Source organism: Myotis brandtii, unplaced genomic scaffold, assembly GCF_000412655.1.
Source record: "Myotis brandtii unplaced genomic scaffold, ASM41265v1 scaffold550, whole genome shotgun sequence".
NCBI classification, from domain to species: Eukaryota; Metazoa; Chordata; class Mammalia; order Chiroptera; family Vespertilionidae; genus Myotis; species Myotis brandtii.
Window position 1 is genome coordinate 2,399,601 of NW_005370043.1, and position 21,257 is coordinate 2,420,857.

Genomic DNA, 21,257 nt, shown 5'->3' on the forward strand with positions numbered 1-21,257 from the left:
CCCCAGCCCCTATCCCTCCTTGAGATTGCTCAGACACCCGCTTTGATGCATAGAGAGCTCTGGCCTCCTCCCTCTCATGCCCCATGTGGGTTGGAAATCGTCTGTGAAATGAGAGATTTGAGGTGTCATTCATCCGTGTGAGGACAGTGGGGCCCTGGAGCAGTGGAAGGAGTGGGGGAGGGGTGCTAAGGGCCGTTCCAGTCTTCTGAATCCTGTTTTCTCTGTCTGGCTTCTCAGATGCAGCTTTTGGATAAATTTCCCATCGAAGGTGGACAGAAGGACCCCAAGCAGAGAATCATTCCCTTCCTCCCAGGTAAGCTTTGAGTGGCCCTCTGAAGGGATAGGGGCAACCTGGGGAGGGGCAGTCCTTAGGCCAAGAAAAGACTGGCTGCGAACCCAGAAATTCTGGGCAGGGCAGGCCTAGGAAGCTGCATGTTCGCCAGTCCCCAGCGGCTTGGAAGTCCCTGATTTTGAAGGCCCACTGTCCTCACAGGGGCCTCTCCTACCATCCCAGGGCCATCTCTGGCCCCGGGTCATGTAACTTCTGAGGAGTTTCTCAAGCTCTTGGACTTTGGGTCCTTTTTACGAAAAGCACAGAGATCAAGTTCTCCTATGAAAGGATAAAAAACTGCAGGCTGAACTCTTGTCACTGGCTCCCATGGTCACCACGGAGAACCTTAAATTAATTGAGCAGCTTCCCATCTAATCCCCTCCATCCTCCCAGCATGCCACCCAGACGAGGCTTCGTTCCCGGCCTGGCCCTGCGCTGTCGGGAGGGAACTTGGAACATCCAATACCCGGGTTTGTAATGGCCTTAGATGTTGCGCCAGTAGAGTCCAGTGCTCTGCCCACCAGGGTCCTGAGAGCCCCGCTGGGATGCTATGGTCACAAGTGTCCCAGAACCAACATGGAGCCAGTGGGTGCCCTGGTGCTGGGCATGAGGAGGAGCCAGGGCTCCAGGGAAAGAGTACCTCATTATTGTTCCACCCGTGGGTGTTGATGAAGGGCTCAGCCTGTGCCAGGCCCAGGAATAAGTGCCCGGGTGGGGCTGGGGTGGCCTGGTCGGTCAGGGGAGATCTGGTCTTGTTTCTGGCCTCTAAGGAATCCTCAAGCTAGTGAGAGAGACAAGGCCCACTCCCCAGTTAGGGAGCCCGTTAAGACAGGATATGACCCTCTCTGCACTGTGGAGTTCCAGTTTTGATTGGAGCGGGAGCTCATTGTGAACTGAGGAAGGCACCCCTGAGAGAGGAGGCCCTGGAGCTGACCTGGAAGCCCGGGTGGGGTAGGAGGGTGGGGTGAAGCGCACGCTTCCGTCCTGCTGCCATATAGTCTAGTGTCTCGGGCGTCAGATTGCCTGGCTTCGCCCCAGGAAACCCTGGCTCCGCCCTGGAAACTCTGGCTCTGGTGGTCCAGTGTTCTTTATGCCTCAGTTTCCTCATCGGGAAAGAGAGGACGATAATCATATCTACCTCATGGGGCTGTTGTGAGGATAAAACGAGCATTCAGTGCTTAGAAGTATAGCTGGCCTCTAGTAGGACCTAAAAAAAAAGCCTTTATTATAACCCACTCCTAACCTGTGCCCAGCATGTTACACATCACAGCCATGTAGCTAACTCATTGGATCCTCCCAGTGAAGTTATATATCCCCATTTTACTGACTAGGAAATTGAGGCCAAGGGAGACTAACAAACTGACACAAGCTCCACAGCCAGGAAGTGTAGCAGCACCAGAACTCTCATCTCTGACTTCTGGGCCAGGGCTGCCCTCCGCACCAGCTGCCCCAGGAGAGGATAACCTGACAGTTGCTGCCCGACCAGGGGCCTCCCTTATTGGTACTCTTATGGGATTGTGGTGGGGATGAAAAGAATTCATGTAAAGCACTTTGCACGGTGCCTGTCCTGTAGTAAGTGCTCCACAAATGCAGCTGCCCCATTGCTTCCAAGGCCCACTGCCTCCAGTTCTCCTTGCCCCCAAGTTCAAGGGGCCCAGATGAATGTCTGCCCACCTAGCGGGTTACCTTACAGGAGAAGTGCCTGGAGCCTACCTAACAGCTCTTGTAGCAGAGGGTAAGCAAGCCTACCCCTTTGCTATGGAGAAAGACACTCTCTCAGGCTCCCCAGGCAAAGGCAAGCGAGCTGTGCACGCCAGAGCACGACACTGCCTCTGTCGTCTAAGGCTGTTTGCTGTGCACACGCCTTTGAAAAGATAATCCAGAGCAAAAGGCAGTTAGTGCCCTGCTGACAGACGTACAGAAAGGAAGGGAGCCGGGGAGAGTGATCTCACAGCGAGTGTACCTTGTGCTTTCTGGGGCCTCCTGCTCTGTGGGTGGAAATGAAGTTCTTTAGGACACCGGGCTCAGCATGATGGGGTCGGCAGCCTCTCAGAGCAGCCTGCTGTTTACAGAGAACTTTCTGCCTTGTTTTAAAAGACTATTGTGGAAAATCCATCTCCTGTTGCCCATCCTGGGATTGGAGTCGATTTCCTGTGTATCCTGAGTTTGCCAGCCCACGGAGGCTCCCTGGGAGGAAACGGTCATTACAGAGTGAACTAAAGTGTGTAGCTGCTGATGTAAAAAGCAAACAACTGCGACCGGGGACCCAGAGACGTCAGAAGCCAGGCAGCGGAGCAGAGAGGGGTGAACTCACTCCGCCCGGGCTGTGCGGGGTTTCCTCCCTCCACAAGCCATCTGTGTCCCTGGGCCGGCTGGTACTGGCCCCTTGAGCTTCCAGAAAGCCCCTTCACCCGAATAGCCGAGTCAGTCCCACCCATAGGTGTATGTATTCCTGGGTCGATGAGTCAGTGGAGAAACTGGATAGCTTAGGAAGAAAAGTGAGCCCACAGCCATGATCAAGGTAGGTGCTGCCAGCCTGCAGGCAGCCTCGTGACCTTATGTGCTTGGAGGCATGTATTTTTAGACAGCGGGCATGCTCGGGCCCCTTGTGCCAGCTCACCCGTTTACACACCAGCCCCAGCCCTTCATGAGAGGCCGTGTGGAGCCACAGTGCAGGAGGGAGCTGGGGGAATTGTTAGCAGGGTCTCCAGGGCCTTCCTCTCCCTGCCCCCAGAGCCTTGTGCAGCAGATCCGGTGTTTGTTCAGGGCCGAAGGAAACAGGGGGAAGGGATGTCTTTAGCTAGAGCCGGTCCATGGTGTGGGGAGAGCTGGCCTTCTCCCTGGGCGATAGGCGTTTCTGCGAGTCTCCACCAGATGCCCCCGAGGCTGCTCTCCCTGAACGGCCTTGGAAGCGCTGAGGGAGGCAGCTGGCAGTAACTGCACCCCCAGGGGAGAGGGCCTGAGAGGTCTCTGAGCCCCACTGATGACCTCGGACGGTAGGAAAAGGCAGGCCTACGTGATGGAGAAAGAAAAATAGCGTCTGCTGGTAATGCCAGGGTTTAGAAAAGATTGACAAGATTATAGGCCTGAGAGGCACCGTGTGCTGTTTTCAAAGCGGCTTCCGCTGACCTCCTCTGCAAACGCTGGGTCTTCTCTTGCCGTAATGACGGCCCCCACCCCCCAAATCATTCTCTTGCTCTGTAATCTGGGGCGGGCGGTTCTCAGGGAGGCTGTCGGCAGCTGGCCTTGAACGCGACGTGGAAGCGTGTCCGTTCCTGCCCAAGGTGTTTACTGAGCACTTGCTTTGTGCCGGGCCCAGCTGCAGTCACTGATGACGTCACTGAGAACCAGTTCGACTGGGGTGCTGTTCTCAGGAAGTTCACCTTGCAGTGGGGAGCAGAAAGCAAACAAAATCCGATAGCGGTAACTTCCAGAACGTAAAATAACCAAGTCAAGCGACAGGTAGCTGGGCTCGGGGCACCTGAGATCGGGTGGGCAAAAAAAGGCCTTTTTGCAGAGGTGACACCTGAACGGAGCCAGGCCTGGGCAGATCAGGGCCCCGAGTGTCAGGCTGAGGAGGCAGCAAGGATAGTGACCTGAGAGTGACTGAGGGTGTGCGTTTGAAGAACAGCAATAAGCAATGAAGTGGGGTTGTGAGGGGGCTGCCCAGGAACAAGACGGCTCCACATCAGTGCATAAGTTGTGCGATGCTGGCCCCATAAAACAGCCTCCAGGGTCAGTCTCCTCATCTGTCAAATGGGTTGATTGTGGTTTAGGAGGACATTCCAAGCAGTTAAAACATGGACAGCGCTGTGTGAGCTGCACGGTGGGAGGCGTACTGCAAGCCTGCCTGTCCTTGACGGTGGCTTTGCTGCGGGACACAAATGTGGGGTGTCCTTTCCCTGCCCTCTGTGTTGATTCAGCTTTTCCCCGCTGCATTTCCTCCCCAGTCACACTTCTTGCTCCTCCTTCCTCGCCTGTGGCCACTTGGAAAGCAGTTTCTGAAGAGTTGATGACTCAGATGGCTGACCTAGGCTGAGCGGTGGGGGAGGCTGTGCAGCCCTGGCCCCGTCACCTGATAACACGGCAGGGTCACAGCATCGCAGTTCTCGGCTGCAGAGCTGCCAGGCCTCACTGGGAATAATGAGCTTTGCAGGAGGCAGCCACTCAAGGATCCGTTTACTTTTGGAAGTAGGTGGGGATTGGGCCCCCTAGCCCTGCCCCGTGTCATCCCACGGTTCCGGACCAGGGAAAGAGTCAGGTCACTTCATTACAACGTGCTCTGTGCGTTCCTTATCCAGAGATACTTCTGGAAGGGCATCAACCTCCTAAACACCCACCCCAAATCCTCAGCCCTGAATGGAGCGTGTGCTAGGGTATCTTCCCCAAGAAGCCTCTGATTTAAGCAGAAACGCATCTTTTTTCGAGATCTCAGTCAGCCCATTTAATTTAACGTGCGGAAAAGCGTGCCCCTGGACTGCGTTCTAGCGTACTGGATTCTGGTGTCACTCTTGTTAATTGCTGTGGCACAAAAGTGAATAAGGTAAATTCTAGCAACCAGAAATCCCTTGCATGTTAGCAATAACCCCAGATTCCAGTGATTTCGGGTCTCGGTGACATTACTCATCTCTCCCTCAGCTCCCCCCCCCCCCCCCCCCAAGAAATTGTTTATGTACATGATACCCAACCATCCTTTTACAGCAGTGGTTCCCAAACTTATTTGGCCTACCGCCCCCTTTCCAGAAAAAATATTACTCAGCGCCCCCTGGAAGTTAATTTTTTTTAAATTTTAATAGCAATTAAACAGAAAGATATATGTATTAATGTTTCTACCTTTTTCGTAAAATATAGTAAAGAAAGGTGTAAATTAGAAACATTGAAGTTTGAAATTATGAAACTATTTATTGAACTCAGAATAGAAAGGTAATACAAAAACGGTTAAAACAAATGCACCTGTGGCCATCACCGCCCCCCTGGATCGCTGCAGCGCCCACCAGGGGGCGGTAGCGCCCACTTTGGAAATCACTGTTTTACAGGGTCAAATCCTCTCACTCCATGCATAGAGAGGACACTGCTGTGCCCTAGGAATACTGCTGTCAGTAAATTCATGCTCGAGTGTAGATGACTGACAGGTCAGGTACCTGAGCCCAGGTATGAGAGAGGTGAGAGCAAGAGGGCAGCTGGGTGGGGCGGGGGAGAGAAAGGAAGAAAGTGCTGGACCTCTGCACCACGACAAGCCTGGTGTGGAGGCTGAGCGAGCTTTCAGCGTGGCTGCCACACGGCCGGCTGCGCCCTCGACACGGACCACTCTCAGGGGCGAGGCTTTGTCCTGTGTGCGATGAGGTCTCTGAAAGGTTCTAGGCCAGTGGTTCTCAACCTTCCTAATGCCGCGACCCTTTAATACAGTTCCTCATGTTGTGGTGACCCCCAATTTCATGGTTACAAATGGAACATAATGAAAGCATAGTGATTAATCACAAAAACAATATGTAATTATATATGTGTTTTCCGATGGTCTTAGGTGACTCCTGTGAAAGGGTCGTTCGACCCCCAAAGGGGTCACGACCCACAGGTTGAGAACCACTGTTCTAGGCTGAGGGGCCGCATGACCGGATTTCTGTTTTTTTGTTTGTTTTAAATATATTTTTATTGATTTCAGGTGACTCCTAAAGGGTCGTTCGACCCCCAAAGGGGTCACGACCCACAGGTTGAGAACCACTGTTCTAGGCTGAGGGGCCGCATGACCGGCGGACTGTTTTTTTGTTTGTTTTAAATATATTTTTATTGATTTCAGAGTGGAAGGGAGAGGAAGAGAGAGAGAGAGAGAGAGAAACATCAATGATGAGGGAATCATTGATGAGCTGCCTCCTGCATGCCCCCCACTGGGAATCAAGCCTGCAACCTGGGCATGTGCCCTTGACCAGAATGGAACCTGGGACCCTTCAGTCTGCAGGCTGACGCTCTATCCACTGAGCCAAACCAGCTAGAGCCAGATTTTTGTTTTGAAAGGACCCCTCGGCCCACGCATGTCAGACACACTGGAAGGGCAAGGTGGGGGTGGGGGTGGGGGAGGAGCGTGGAGCAGGAAGGCCAGCTGGAGGTGGGGGAGGTCTGGCAAGAGATGAGGGTGGCATGGTTGAGGCTGGGCAAGGGAGTGGAGGGAAGTACGTTTGAGAGGGATTTTAGAGGAACAGCCAAGAGGCCTTGCTGATGGGGTGGTGCTGGGATGAGGGAGAGGATGAGGATGCCCAGGTTCTGTTGTGGGTAGCCCTGGCCCAAATGGCAGAGGGAGCATTTCCCAGCACCCTTCCCCCAACCCCCACCTTGAACATCACCCCTGGGGCTGAAAGAAAATAACTTACGCCCTCCTCCCTAAGATAGCTGAAGCCTTTGGCTCATATGAAAGATGCTTTGTGGTGGGGAGTCCCTACCATCAGCCTCCTCTCCAGGAGCCTCCAGGCACTGGACATTCTGGTTTCTGGGTCCAGGTTTCTGTTGGGGGCAGCAGGGATAGCAGTGGGTGGTGGTGGAGGAGAGAGAACACTTGGGTCCATTGAGAGGGAGCTCAGCCCCCCTCCTCCTTAGGAGCCGAGGGACACTGGTGGTAGGTCTCTGCAGTATCTCTGGCCTGACCCCTCCATTGCTAGTCAAGCTCACCCCAACTGGACCTAGGCCTAAGGACAAAGCCCAAGCCAGAGCTCTTTCCTGGCAGGATGGAGCTGACCCTTGGAGACGCCCCAGGACCATGTGAACTGATGCACCATTCATCCCGAGTGGTACCATTGCTCTGAGCTCTGCAAACACCTCCCCCTCACCTCCACAGTTCCAAGGACCGATGTCCACTGAGGAGGCCCCAGATGCCAGGCTGCCAGGGCTCCAGACCACAGTGGGCCTGAGGGACTGGCACAGCCTGAACATGGAGTCTGTTCACCTGAATGCCCCTTCAGAAGGCAGGGGAGGAAGCCAGGGGGTGGGTGGGGGGTGGCTGGCAGCACCAGCCCTCTCTACCCTTCAGGGGCAGGGTGTGAGGAGAAAGGGCTATACTTCTGGTTCCCCCAGGACAGCACAAGGGGCCGGCTGGATTTTACCTTAGTGAGAACAAATTGGGGCAGATCTCAGGGAGAGTTTCCAAAGTTGCATTGCCAAAGGAAGCTGTGTGACTCCTCAGCTCTGCCAGCCCCAGAGTGTGGTGGTGGTTCTGACAGACCTGAACCTGGCTTTGGGCTCACACAGAGCTGGGTCCAAATGGGTCTTTCTACTTGGTGCTAGTTGTCTGACTGGAAACTGTCTTTTCTGTGCTGGAGGCCGGTAAGCATTGGACTTCAGCACCAGAGGCCCTAGAACCAGACAACCTGAGTCACATCCCGACTCAGCCTCTCCATAGCTGTGGGCCAGCCTTACTCAGCACCTCCACATCTCCTTCATCATTCTCGCCTGTGAAATGCCCCCAGTGCTGTGGAGAGCACCAGATGAAATGCTATCTATGAAGCACACAGTAAGCACTCGGCACACGGTGAAGATTAGGTGATTGTTAGTGTTGAAAGAACTCAAAAAGTCTGGAGGCTTTGAAATAAATGATAAAGATTTATTCAAGGGTCTTAGCGTTTACAAACTGGTAACAAACCTAGGCAAAACCCCAGAAGTGTTCTGAAGAAGAAAGAAAAGTTATGAGTGCTTGTTGAAAAAAGTGCATTCTTGAGACTAATCAGCCCTGCATTCTTAGCCCTCGCATTGGTTCAGGACAGAGATCAGTCAGATGTCAGGGGTCTGGATGATGGATGCCCGGTGGTAGAGGGTCGGTGTCAGGAGGACTGGTTATGTCCGGTGGTCTGGACAATGGACTCAGATCGTCTGAACATGGGAGTCCTGCAGGGAGGTAATAGGAGGTTATCTGGAGGTCTGGTGTGTGTCCAAATGTACAACCAGACATTGACACAGGACTGGAGAGTTCAAAGAAGCAGCCCTGCATTCTTAGCCCTCGGATTGGTTCAAGACAGATATCAGTCAGATGTCAGGGGTCTGGATGATGGATGCCGGGTGGTAGAGGGTCGGTGTCAGGAGGACTGGTTATGTCCGGTGGTCTGGACAATGGACTCAGATCGTCTGAACATGGGAGTCCTGCAGGGAGGTAATAGGAGGTTATCTGGAGGTCTGGTGTGTGTCCAAATGTACAACCAGACATTGACACAGGACTGGAGAGTTCAAAGAATTTAAGTTTCCAAGCTGGTGAGAACAAGAATGGGGTCTTGCCCCAGCCGGTTTGGCTCAGTGGATAGAGCATTGGCCTGTGGACTGCAAGGTCCCAGGTTCAATTCCGGTCAAGGGTTGTGGGCTTGATCCCCAGTAGGGGGTGTGCAGGAGGCAGCCGATCAGTGATTCTCTCTCATTATTGATGTTTCTATCTCTCTCTCTCTCTCTCTCTCTCTCCCTTCATCTATGAAATCAATAAAAATATATTTTAAAAAAAGAATAGGGTCTTTCCTCATACCTCAGCCTTCATAATGTTAACAACCTTAGCAGCTTGATTAAAGCAACTCCATTTTACACCTTCCCTATCTTCACTCTATCATCACTATCGGGCTCATCACAAAACGGTGAGCTGTCTCTCTGGGATCCTTTCCCCCTGTGAGGTCTCATTTCAGGGTTTGCTGCTCAAAATGTAGTTTGCAGATCATCAGCATGAGCATCATCTGAGAGCTTGCAGCACCTGACTGGCGTGGCTCAGTGGCTGAGCACTGACCTATGAACCAGGAGGTCACAGTTCGATTCCCGGTCAGGGCACATGCCCAGGTTGCGGGCTCGATCCCCAGTGTGAGGGTGGGGTGCAGAAGGCAGCCAATCAATAATTCTCTCTCATCGTTGATGTTTCTATCTCTGTCTCCCTCTCTCTCCCTGAAATCAATAAAAATATATATATATAAAAAGGAATGCAGAGTCTTGGCTCCACCTCAGACCCACACAGTCACAGTGTGCAGCTTAACGATATGCACAGGTGGTTTATATGCACAGGAAAGTTTGAGAAGCACTGCTCGGTCTACCCACATACTATAAACCACGAAATCTGTTGGTGAATCGATTTCTGACCTCAGCAGAGGTGCACAGGGAGATGAGGCTTCATGCAAGTAACTTGGTGAAGGCTGGTCTTTTGGCCTCATATCCCTGTATATCCCTGAGTTGCCTGCCTGTTTCTGGCTCCCTGTGGGATGGGGGTGTAAGTCTCAGCACAGCCCTCTGTCTCCCATCACCACCCTAACCAGGAGGCTGCTCGGGACCCCAGCTGCAATCCCTCATCAGCTGTAAGTCAGAAATTCTTTCTCCCCTCCCTTCCAAGATGAGGTGAATTTGGGGGCCAAGGCGATTGCTAAGGTTTTTAATTTCAGAAGCCTCTCTGATTGGAGATGGGAGAGATTGGCCTACGAGCCCTCTCTGCTTTGAAGGCAGCATGGCACGTGTCCAGTCATTGTACTGTTAGGAGGGGGGAAGGCTTGTGTCTCCTTTAAGGAATCACTAGCAAGAGATTAAAACAAAGAATAAGCAGATTTTAAATGAGTGTCTTTCGCTCTTCTGTATAAAGCAATTACACACCTAAGCTTCGAAGTGAGGGAGCCAGAGGAGGAGTGTTGAGAGTGGTGACTGATAATTTGGTGCCTTCTCTCATGGGCAAGGTTTTCACGTTGGCATCTGGTTTCTGATCTGAAAGGTGAATTTACGACTTTAATCGTGATAATTGTTGAAGATGGTTCGAGTAAGACTTGCTCCTGAAAGAGAAAGGGTGGAATAGCTGTTAGCGTATGAGCCGAGTGGCCTAGAATAACTTTTTGTTGAATTGGTTATAGGGGAGAAGGTTCAAACAACTTTCTGAGGAACTGTATGTAAGGCTTGGAACTTTTAATAGTTATAAATGAGAGAAGATTTCTGCCTAAGCATTATAGCTACTGTTTATTAAGTACATACATTTGCCAGATAATGCACAAAGGGTTTCATGTGCTTACAGTTTATCAATTAATGACAGCCACCCCACTTTATAGAGGAAGACTCACAGGCTAGCAGGTACATGATTTGCCCAGGGCCACCCAGCTAGTAAGAAACAGAGCTGGGATTCAAACCCCAGTCCTAACACTTCTAAGCCCACATTCTAAGCCACTATTTTCTATGGCCTAGAAGTGCTTGCTACAGAGTGAGATTGATCAAGGATGTACTGCCTGGAGATTAATAGTTCAAGTTTGATATAAAATGGTGGGTACACCACCTACAACAAGATATTTTTTCATTTCTTTAAACTTTGCTTCAAGTTTTGTATTGCTTTCTTTTTTTTTGGTATCAATTAAAGGTTGATCAATGTTGTCCCCCCCTTTTTTATAAGTGTCCAATTCCTACAGTAAAGGTCTAGATTACAGCATTTTCTGGTACTTTTCACTTAACCTACCTAACTTTAACCACCCACCTAGTGGCAGGTGCTGGAATTGCAGGCATAGTATTCAGAATGAAATGGGGAAGGCTGGCTTTGTAAACACAAACCTATAAAATAACCATATGCTGACAGTCATCACAGATAGTGTTTACTCAACCACAGTTCAACAAGAGACTGAAAATGAGGAAGAAGTCCCACTTTACCTTTATTTTTCTGTGTGATCCTAAAGTCAGGAAGTTTTCATGTGGGGCACCAAATAGAACCTTAGGAAACAGCACCTGGCTTACTCGTTCCTTCCTGAAACTTGGTGAGAGAGAAATTCTGAGCCTACTTTGGCATCCCCGGTTTCTTTTGCCGTGTCTGACAGTGCTTCCTCCCGCCTTGGGACGGTCTCCTGTGCATTGTAATAGACTTCCATGTGTTCATTGAGATTCCCCCATTAGGACAGGTCCTAGCCTCTGCCTGCGCCTGAGTTTCCCCGTATATGAACTGCAAGGATTGGCCTTGATACTGCCTCGGTTTTCTCATGGTCCGGACATTTTGTGACCGAACAGATATTAAGACCAAAGGAGTAAGTGTCTAATGATGAAACATCATGCAAAAGGAAAAACATTTTAGGGGAGCAGAGGTCTTCTAGGCCAACCTTCAATCCTCCTGTATTGGCAGAATGTGGCCGCCTCTGTATAAGGCCAGCTTTGTGCCCTTCCCCTCCCTGCCCCCCATTTCCTTTGGAAAGTGTAGAAAGCTCCCTTGTCTTGAATGCTTCCCTACAAAGAGCTCCTGCTGAAAGACTGCACACACAGCCAAGACTTTGACCTTCACCTTTGCCCCCTGACTTACGTGGTAAAAAAGAGTTCTTATCCTCCCCTCTCTAGGTTCTTTGGGGGAAATGTAGCTAGGGTGAGCAAGAATTAAATGAAAATATCAATAGAAACATGGCCTATACATAACACTGCCCCCAAATCTGGAGGCATGAGCACCGGCGGGGCAGCAGACGGTCACAAATCATGATGGCCACGACAGCGAGTGAGCCTGTGCCAGTGGCTTTGGTGTCTCTTGGGTGGGATACTTCCAGCTTGCTGGTGGGGCCTGCAGACACCCTCCCTCTTTCTGGGCTCTCGCAGCACCCTCCTTGTTGGCCGCCCACGTGCCTGTCTTCTGCTAAACCCTCTTTGTGTACAGATGCATGTGGTGGAACAGAGTCACGCTGCCTGGCATCAGACCTGGCTTTTCATCCCAGCAGTGTGCGACTTGGGGAAAGTCAGAAGATATATATCCAAGCTCCCATTTCTTCTTTTATGGTCATGGGGATTTTAAAAACTGGAGTTTTGGAAGAGCAGGAACCATGCCTTATTTTATCTTGGTTAACAAGGTGGCATGTAGGGCCTGGTGCCTGGGTTCTAATCCCCGTCTTGCACCCTATGAGCTGTTTGGCCTCGGGAAAGTTACTTAACCTCTCTGTACTTCAGTGTCCTTGTCAAATGGGAAGAATAACGGTACCTACTTTGTTGAGCTGTTGTGAGGATTGAGTTAATATCTGTGAAGTGCTTTAGCCAGTGCCTGACACACAGTAAACATATAGACGTATTTATTAAATAGAGAAATCCATACATCCCCCATGCCTAGAGTATTACCGGGCACGTAGTAGCTGCTCAGCAAATGTGTTGAATGAATGACTGGGTAATGGGCCTGCCTGTCCTGCTGTCTGCAGAGGTCATTCAGTAACATTGTGTGAGTTCTTTCTAAGCCCCCAAATGCTATAGAAATGCAAGTGGGCTTATGATTCTTACCTACCTGGGTGACAGTCTGGCAGGGGTTAAGGCAGACACCCTCGTTGTCCTCATTCATCGTCTCTGCCTTGTACACACTGCATTTCGTTTGCCTGGGAGAAATGTGTGGGCTGAGGCATCTCAGTGGGTAGAAGTGCCTTTTCTGATACCATGTTCAGCAGCAGTGCCAGGCTCTCTGCAGAGCCTAGTACCCCCTACCCTTCTTAGCATCAGGCCCTCCTTTTGGGTAGCGCTGACATAGTTCTTCTTAAGCAAAGCAAGCGCTTAAGCAGATACACGATTGCTGCGTAACAAATCACCCTCCCCCCAATTTAGCAGCTTAAAACAACAATAAACATGTCTCACACAGTTTCTGTGGGCTAGGAATTCAGGAATGGCTTCACTGCATGGTTTTGATTCAGGAGGTTATAGTCAAGAACCTCCTAAAAGCTGGACACCTCCCTCCCCCCCAAGCCCATCTCCTGATCCTTGAGGAAGAAGGGTTTCTGGTGAAAATTGTGGTCCTCAACCTTGTAGGTTCAGGAACCCAGGTGTGTATTTCCGAACACAACTTTAATGGCTCTGCTTTGTGTGGCTCATGTGATCGAAACCCTGTTACCCATTCAGTCTCTAGCCTAATAGCACCACTCATAGCCCACACCCACACCCTGTTACCCCCTCACCCACACCTGTAACCTCCCACCCCACCCACCCACACTCTCTCCATCCATACACACACACTTTCCATATTCTCTCTCTCTCTCTCTCTCTCTCTCTCTCTCTCTCTCTCTCTCCATTCACACACACCTCCCCCCCTCCAGCCACAATGACCTTATTGCAGCTTATCAGATGTGTCTCATCTCTTCTATCTCTGGACTTTTGCTCAGCCTCTTCCCTCCTCCTGGAACATTTTCCACTTCCTGTGCCTGGCTCATTCCTACCTGTACCCCCACCCCTTGCCCCCCACTGTGGGCCATGCCACAGGGAGAGGCTGCCGGGAAGCTCTGCCCAGCATCCCACAGTTGCCTTTCCTGAGGGCAGCCTCCCCAGGCAGGGAAGGCATGGGGCTGCCCTGGCTGAATAGGGCCCTTTATTCCCAGGCTCCCACAGAGAGGGTGCCGAGCCACTGCCCACCACACCAGCCGCACCCGCCACACCCACACCCACACCCAGTGGGGATGGCCTGGCCCTGATGCCGGCTCTGAGTTAACCACACTCTCTGGCCCCGCTCTGTCTGGGTCCTGGAGGGCGAGCCCATCTCTGCCTCAGCCTCAGTCTGAGCCACTGCACAGCGTGTGTGGGACGGGGAGTGTGTGTGAAGGGGGGTGGGCTGTTTAAATGAAGGAAAAGTGAGAACGTGTCTACACACACACTCATACTGATTATCCATTCAGCCAATGTCGACACAGGGCCATGTGTGCCAGTCCTTGTGTTGGGCCCTGAGGATACAATAGTAAGTGAGACATCATCTAAGGTACAAGATCTCATATGAAGAGGCAAGATCATCACAAATCATGGTGAACTCTAGGAGGGAAACAGTCAAGGCCCAGAGAGGCCTCCCTTACTTGGAGTGGACTGCTAAGGCCTCCCCATGAGCTGGTGACCTGAAGGACAGGAGGCGTTAGCGTGCAAAGGGCAGCGGGAACTCTGTCCTGGGAGAGAGGACAGCGTGCACGCAGGCCCCGATGTGGAAGAGAACTGGCCGTGTTCGTGGCACTAATTGAAGCCCAGCATGGCTGGCACAATGAGATGAGGTTGGAGATAGGGAGGCGTGAGCCAGATCCTGCGAGACCTCGCAGGCTATGCAAAGGAGTTTAGATTTTATTCTCAGTGAACTGCGAAGTCACAGAAAGGTGTCAGCAAAGGTTTCATTTTAAGAAATTATTCTGGCCGACTGACCGGTGTGGGTCAGTGGTTGAAAATCGACCTATGAATCAGGAGGTCACGGTTCAATTCCAGGTCAGGGCACATGCCTGGGTTGTGGGCTGTATCCCCAGTCTCAGGTTTGCAGGAGGCAGCTGATCAATGATTGTCTCTCATTATTGATGTTCCTATCTCTCTCCCTCTCCCCCTTCCTCTCTGAAATCAATAAAAATATATTAAAAAAGAAAAGAAAAAAGAAACTATTTTGGCTGCTGGGTGGAAAATGGACTGAAAGGGTGGGGGGAGGATTTGGAATCAGACAGACAGAAAATCATCATACAATTCACATGGGCTGTAGGCCTTACCCTTTCTTATGACAACAGGAGCCTTGAGTCGAACCCTTCTGTGTGCCCAGCACCATGTGCTGTGCTTGTCCCGTATGCTATCTTTTTTAAATATGTTTTTATTGATTATATATAGAGAGAAGAAGGGAGAGAGATAGAGAGATAGAAACATCGATGAGAGAGAAACATACTGGTAAATCGGCTGCGTCTTGCACATCCCCCACTGGGGATGGAGCCAGCGACCTCTTGGTTCATGGGTCGATTCTCAACCACAGAGCCACACCAGCCAGGCCCATGTGCTGTTTCTAGTGTTTCCCAGGCCTATAATCCCATTGGCACAGGAGAAGACATGCTCAGGAAGGTTGAGGTACACAGGACACGGTTTTATTTTATTTTGTTTTTTAAATATTTTTATTGATTTCAGAGAGGAAGGGAGAGGGAGAGAGAGTTAGAAACATCAATGATGAGAGAGAATCATTGATAGGCTGCCTCCTGCACACCCCACACTGGGGATCAAACCCATTACCTGGGCATGTGCCCTGACCAGGAATCGAACCGTGACTTCCTGGTTCGTAGCTCAACGCTCAACCATTGAGCCACGCCAGCCAGGCCCCGGGACATGGTTTTAAAGGCCTTGGGCGGCCCTGCAGTTCACCCTCTGTTCCCACTGCCAGCAACTGAATGGTCCTTGATTTTTATTTTGATTTTTTTAACCTTCCCCGTAGAAAAATGCAGCTTGAACGTGAAATCACACCAGTGGCTATGAAGGCCAGTCCCTTAGTCTTTGCCACTTGTCCCGCCGTTAGTGCACATGTGACATGGGTTTACCAAGCACCTTCGAGGGTGTTCAGCCCTGTCCAAGCCCAGCTCTGAATGAGACCACAATGGCACCCAATGGGACCTAAGAACCCCCAGTGGCACCCAAGTGGTATGTGGCCCCAGCGTGGCCGCTTTAAGTGATCGCTAAGCCTCTCCCTTCCCTGGGGCTAAGGGCCACCCCAGAGGTCAATTACAGTGCCCTGCCTGCCTGCCTCCCAGAGTCGGGCTGGGCTGGCCCACGTTCCCTGCCAACGTGAACAGTGCCATTGTGGCCAGCATCCTTCTCTGACTTGGTGTCTGCTGGGAACCCCTGCATGCTGGCTACCTTACAGGCAATTCCCAAGACCTGGGCTGCTCGTGTCTGGCAGCCTGTAATGCAACGTTGATCTTACAAGGAATGAAATCCCTCCCGGCTGTGTCAGGCTAAAGACCCACCCTGGCCATTCTCCAGAGCAAGGGGGACCACGATGGCAGACTCGGGGGTTTGGGTCTATTCACACTGTTCTTCCCAAAGCCAACCCTAGAGTAAGCATTTCCCTTTGTATACAGCAGTTACTAAATCGGAAGCGTGTTCACATTTCACAATGAAAAGGCACGTCGTTCCAGGGATCCAGACTCACATGCACTTAAATTTACTATAACTTGAATCAAATCATAAAGCATGTATTTTTAAATAAACTTGGGGAGAATAAACGTAAATAGCGCTGAAATCAATAATGCGTTAGTGCCCCTTCTGCAATGGATGTCCCCAGTTGGTCTACGTTCTGACATCCATACCCGTACCGAAGTGCTAGCAAACTCCACTGCCATCGGTTCCTTAGCCGCGAAGGTCTTCCGGGTGCAGGCGATGCTCCATTTCTCGGTTTGGACGCTCGTTACACAGGTGGCTTCAGTTATCGACAATTCACTGAGTTATAGACATGCATGAGCACTTGTCCACATGAATATACTCCATACAGAAAGTGGTGTTTTTTTTTTAACAAAAGAAAGTGTTTTGGTTCCACAGCTCTATAAGGCTGCTCAAAAAGCCTTCAATTCCACCTGGTTCAGTAAAAATGGATTAACCTTTGATGTGCCGGACGAGGTGCTTTCATCTCTAGCAGACACCCATAAATCCCACCAGGCCCCACTGAGGGTGGGGGGATGGAGGATATTGTTCCCTAAAGCCTGGCACTGGTACTAGGTCTGGGCACCTCCAAACCAGAATTTTGGAGACCATTTTCCCCTCCTAGATATGTGCTAATTCTTCGTGTAAGCTGCTGTGGCTACAAGAGGGTTAAGGTTTTTATCTGTGGTGAAATCCCAGTGGGTTTCTGTATCTGTTTTCCTGAGTGCAGTGTGTGGGAGAGGGGCGGAGGGTGCTGGCTGGGGAGACTCACCTGGCTGAGTCATCCTAGAGTGCCCCAAGGTGGGCAGGAGGAGTGAGTAATCCCTGCCTCTCCAGTGTGTTGTGTTCTCTGCTCTTTGAATTGGGCTGATGGAGGAGGAACATCCCTCAAAGGAGGAATGGATCCATGTGGAAGACGTGGTGTATTTAGGGGGCAGGGGTTTGAATCACAAAAGGCTGCTGAGGCTGAAGGGAGTTAGGATTTGACTCTGAGTAGGGCAGCCAGGTGGACAGTGGGTGCCTGGGAAACACTGTAATGCCTAGAGTCCACAGGGTCAGCGAGGAGATGGGCAGGGCCAGGTTGGGCCCCACCTGCTTGACCTGGAATTGCCAGCTCATAAAACATCCCATTTGTTCAATAGTTGTTATGGACTGGGATCTGTGTGAAATGCTTTTGTGCACTAGTTCATTGACTCCTCACAGTAACCCTTTGAGTGAGGCATGACTATGCCCATGTCGCTGTTTGAGGACCCTGAGGTTTAGATAGGCTGTGACTTGTCCCATATCACACAGCAGCAAATGCCAGAGGTACTAGTCAGAAGCCTTCTGGTGACAAAGATGAGACCCATCTCAATCTGATGTAAGAAAAAAAGGTGGAGCCCTAGCCGGTTTGGCTCAGTGGATAGAGCATCGGCCGGTGGACTGAAGGGTCCCGGGTTCAATTCCGGTCAAGGGCACGTATCTCAGTTGCAGGGTCCTCCCCAGCCTGGGCCCTGGTCCGGGCGCATGCAGGAGGCAACTGATTGATGTGTTTCTCTCACATCACATCGATATTTCTCTCTGTCTCTCCCCCTCCCTTCCACTCTCTCTAAAAATCAATGAAAAAAATATCCTTGGGCGAGGATTAAAAAATAATTAAATAAATAAAAGGATAGATGTTGACATTTTAAAAAAGAAAAAAAAGTGGAGATTTCTTGGCCGTCATACTTGAACACTTCAGGGGCAGTGGTTTCAGGCATGGCTGGGTCTAGGCGACCGAATCGTGTGTCTCTCTAGCTGTCAGTTCTGTTTTCTTCTGTTGAATTCATACTCAGACAGGCTTTCCCCGGTGGTAACAGAGATATATATGCAAAGCAGCTTCCTAGCAACTTGGGGCTTACAGTTTATGAGTTAGGAGCCTCTGTAGAAAGAGAGCACTTCTCTTTCTGGTTGTCCCAGCAAACGTCTCAGGCTGATTCTGATGGAACCAACTTGGGTCACGTGCTCATTGCTGGACTGTTCTGATTGGTAACCCCAAGAGTTTGGGGTGAGATGTGTCCATTGAAATCAGACAGAGAATGAAGGAGGGATGGTTCCTTGAAAGAAAATGAGGGCACTGTAATAAAAACGCTGACAGGCAAAGCCCACCGATGCCTACTCTGCTAGGCTGCACCAGAGGTGGGTTCTTGGCATGGATCTGAAAGAGAGAGATTTGTGTGAGACAGAGCTCAGGGCATGGAGTGAGGACCCCTGGGCTGTGGACCTTCTCCACCGGGGCCATGTCCTTCCAGAACCTGCATGTGGCCACTTCCTCAGCATCTGGGCCTCACCTCAACTCTCCCCCAGCCAAAATGGTTCTCTCTACTGGTTCCAGTAAAGAGCAAGCAAGGCCAGTAATGCAGGTGAGAAGCAGGACTAGGTGGCAGGTGTAATCTGAGCCAGGCAGAAGGCTAGCGATAGTGGGGGTGTCATCTCAGCTACATCAGGGGTTTAAAGCAGGTGAGCAGGTGGCCTGCCGTCCCCTGACTGCAGCAGGTCAGAGGGCTTAAGATGGTGGAGAGATCCAGGGAAGACCGGTTCTCCCTCTTTCTTCTCCACGGGCATTGCCTGTGCCTTGTCACCCTGTCTTGGTCTCTTTGGGATGCTATAACAAAATACCCTAAACTGAGTAGCTTATAAGCAACAGAAATGTATTTCTCACAGTTCTGGAGGCTGGAAGTTCAAGTTCATAGTGCCAGCATGTCAGGTGAGGGACCTCTCCCAGTTCCAGATGTCAGACTTCTCTCTCTGTCCTTGTCTGAGAGAGGCGCTAGGGAGCTCTGTGGTGCCTCTTTTATAAGAGAACTGATCTCATTCTTGAAGGCTCCGCCCTCATGACCTAATCACCTCCCCAAAGCCGCACCTCCGAATACCATCATATTGGGTACGAGGATCTCAACAGATGACTTTTGAGGGGCCACAAACATTCCGTCCATAGCACAGCCCATAGCATACTTGTCACTTGGGGGGCGGGGGGAGGACTATCCCTCTAGTAACTCTCACATGTTTCCTCTAATTTGTCTGGGAAATTTGTTTTCTCTCCTGGGGTCACATCAGCCGGCAGAGCCAGAGAGGAACTCTTTACCCCAACATCCATTCAGTTCTCAGACCTCACAGCTTGCCTCTCCCTTCTCAGGGCCCAGCGACCCTGACCCACTCTGCATGCACTCCTCTGTCCCTCCCGAGGGCACAGGCTGCACCCACATTCATTACACCCAGCTCCGTGCCAGGCGTTGCCAGGGACAAAGGGAGTACAGAATCTTAGGAGTACAAGACCCATCTAGTGTCTGCTGGTCCTGTGGACTCCCCCCCAGAGCCCCCTGTGATGGGTTGAATAGTGGCCCCCAAAAAGATATGTCCACAGTCTAACCCCCAGAACCTGTGAACATAACCTTTTTTTTGGAAAAGGGACTTTGCAGGTGTAATTAAGTTAAGGATCTCAGAATGAGATCGTCCTGAATGAAGACTGGTGTCCTGATAAGAGAAAGGCAGCAGGAGATTTGAGATGGGACACAGAGGGGGCAGGCCATGTGGAGATGGAGGCAGAGATGGGAGCCATGCAACCGTAGCCAGGGAACTCCTGGAGCCACCAAAGCTGGAAGAGGCAAGGAAGGATTCTCCCCAAATCCTTCAGAGGGCACACAGCCTGCTGACACCAGGGCTTCACCTTCCAGCCTTACTCCTGAGAGAATGAATTCCTGCTGCTTAAACAACCAACTGTGTGGTATTTTGTTACAGTAGCCCTAGGAGACGAAGGCACCCCCTTTCCTTTTTGTCCTCAGATCCAATTCGATGGGCAGGAGTGTCGTTGGTGGGGAGTGGTCAGTCCCGTTTCTTAGGCGAGGCCCCTGTGATGCTCCAGGCTGCCTGGGCTGCCCTGAAGGGCGAGGGTAGGAGCACCTGTGCCCTTGGAAGCCAGGCTGGCTGGGGAGAGCTGGCCGAGGCATTGGGAGGAGGGGGTGCTGGGAAGGTCTGAGGGGGCCCTGAAGATGGTGGCTGCCTGACAAATTCTCCAGGACAGCGGGGGAGGGAGGGCAAGAGTGGGGTGACTCCCAGAGGGTCCGGGAGCTTGGCAAAGGAGGGTGAGGCAGGCAGGCTTTCAAGGAAGGCTTTGTGGAGAAGGATTTAGGATGGGGAAGCTGCGCCTTTGAGGGGGGAGGGGTTTGGGTGGACAGGCCCAAGGGCACTTAGAAGAAAACCAAACTCCTTTTTGTGGCTTACAAGACTCCTACACGCCTCTCTTCCATCTCCCGACTTCGGTCTGCGGTGCCTCTGCCGGGAGCTTTCCTGGCTCAGAGTCTTGCATGACTGGGCCTTGCCCTCCTCAAAGTCTCCTCTGACATCAGGCAGCTTCCCTGACCACTAACCGACGTCTCCCAGGCACGCCCTGCCCAGTGCCCCCTTTTATTCTCTCTCTTTTTTAATAGATATTTTTTATTTTATGTGCTCACCATTCTGTTCTTTTAATTTTTCAATTATAGTTGACCTACAATATTATATTAGTTTCAGGTTCACAACATAGTGATTAGGCATTTATATAACTTATCTGACACCATACACAGTTATTACAGTATTATTGACTCTATTCCCTATGCTGTACTTTACGTCCCCATGACTGTTTTTATAACTGGCAATTTGTACATCTTAATCCTTTCCCCTTTTCTACCCCTCCCCAAATCCCCCTCCCATCTGGTATTTTATTCTCTTTATAGAGGTGGGGGGAGACATATATATGTGACCAAACTACTTACTAGATATGAAATTGCATACTGTATCCCTTCCAGGCACCCCCTCCCCTAGTTAGAAAGTAAACAGGGCCCCCATCTGGCTCATTCAAAGCAGTGGTCCCAGCACCTGGAGCAGGCCCTCCATCAAGACAGTGATGGATGGATGGATGGATGGATGGATGGATGGATGGATGGATGGATGGATGGACGGACGGATGAGTGGATGGATGGACAGATGGATGGACGGATGGGTGAATGGATAGCATTCCAGGTGGCAAAAGAAGCAAGGAAGAGGGAGTTATATGCAGATGTGTACATTCACATACAGACATTGTAGATCTTGAAGAGGAGAGGTTGCCAAGAATAAA

The 21,257-nt window shown here is 51.1% G+C and overlaps 1 protein-coding gene across 3 annotated transcripts in view; it reads left to right on the plus strand.

The window, feature by feature from the left end:
- The window catches only part of SH3PXD2A (SH3 and PX domains 2A), a 229,280-nt gene that overhangs the window by 94,879 nt on the left and 113,144 nt on the right, over positions 1 to 21,257 (plus strand). For all 3 annotated transcript variants that reach the window (XM_005878211.2, XM_005878213.2, XM_005878212.2), the window contains exon 3: positions 238 to 313. In XM_005878211.2, the coding sequence (XP_005878273.1) occupies positions 238 to 313 (76 nt within the window). The remainder of the gene's footprint in view (positions 1 to 237; positions 314 to 21,257) is intronic.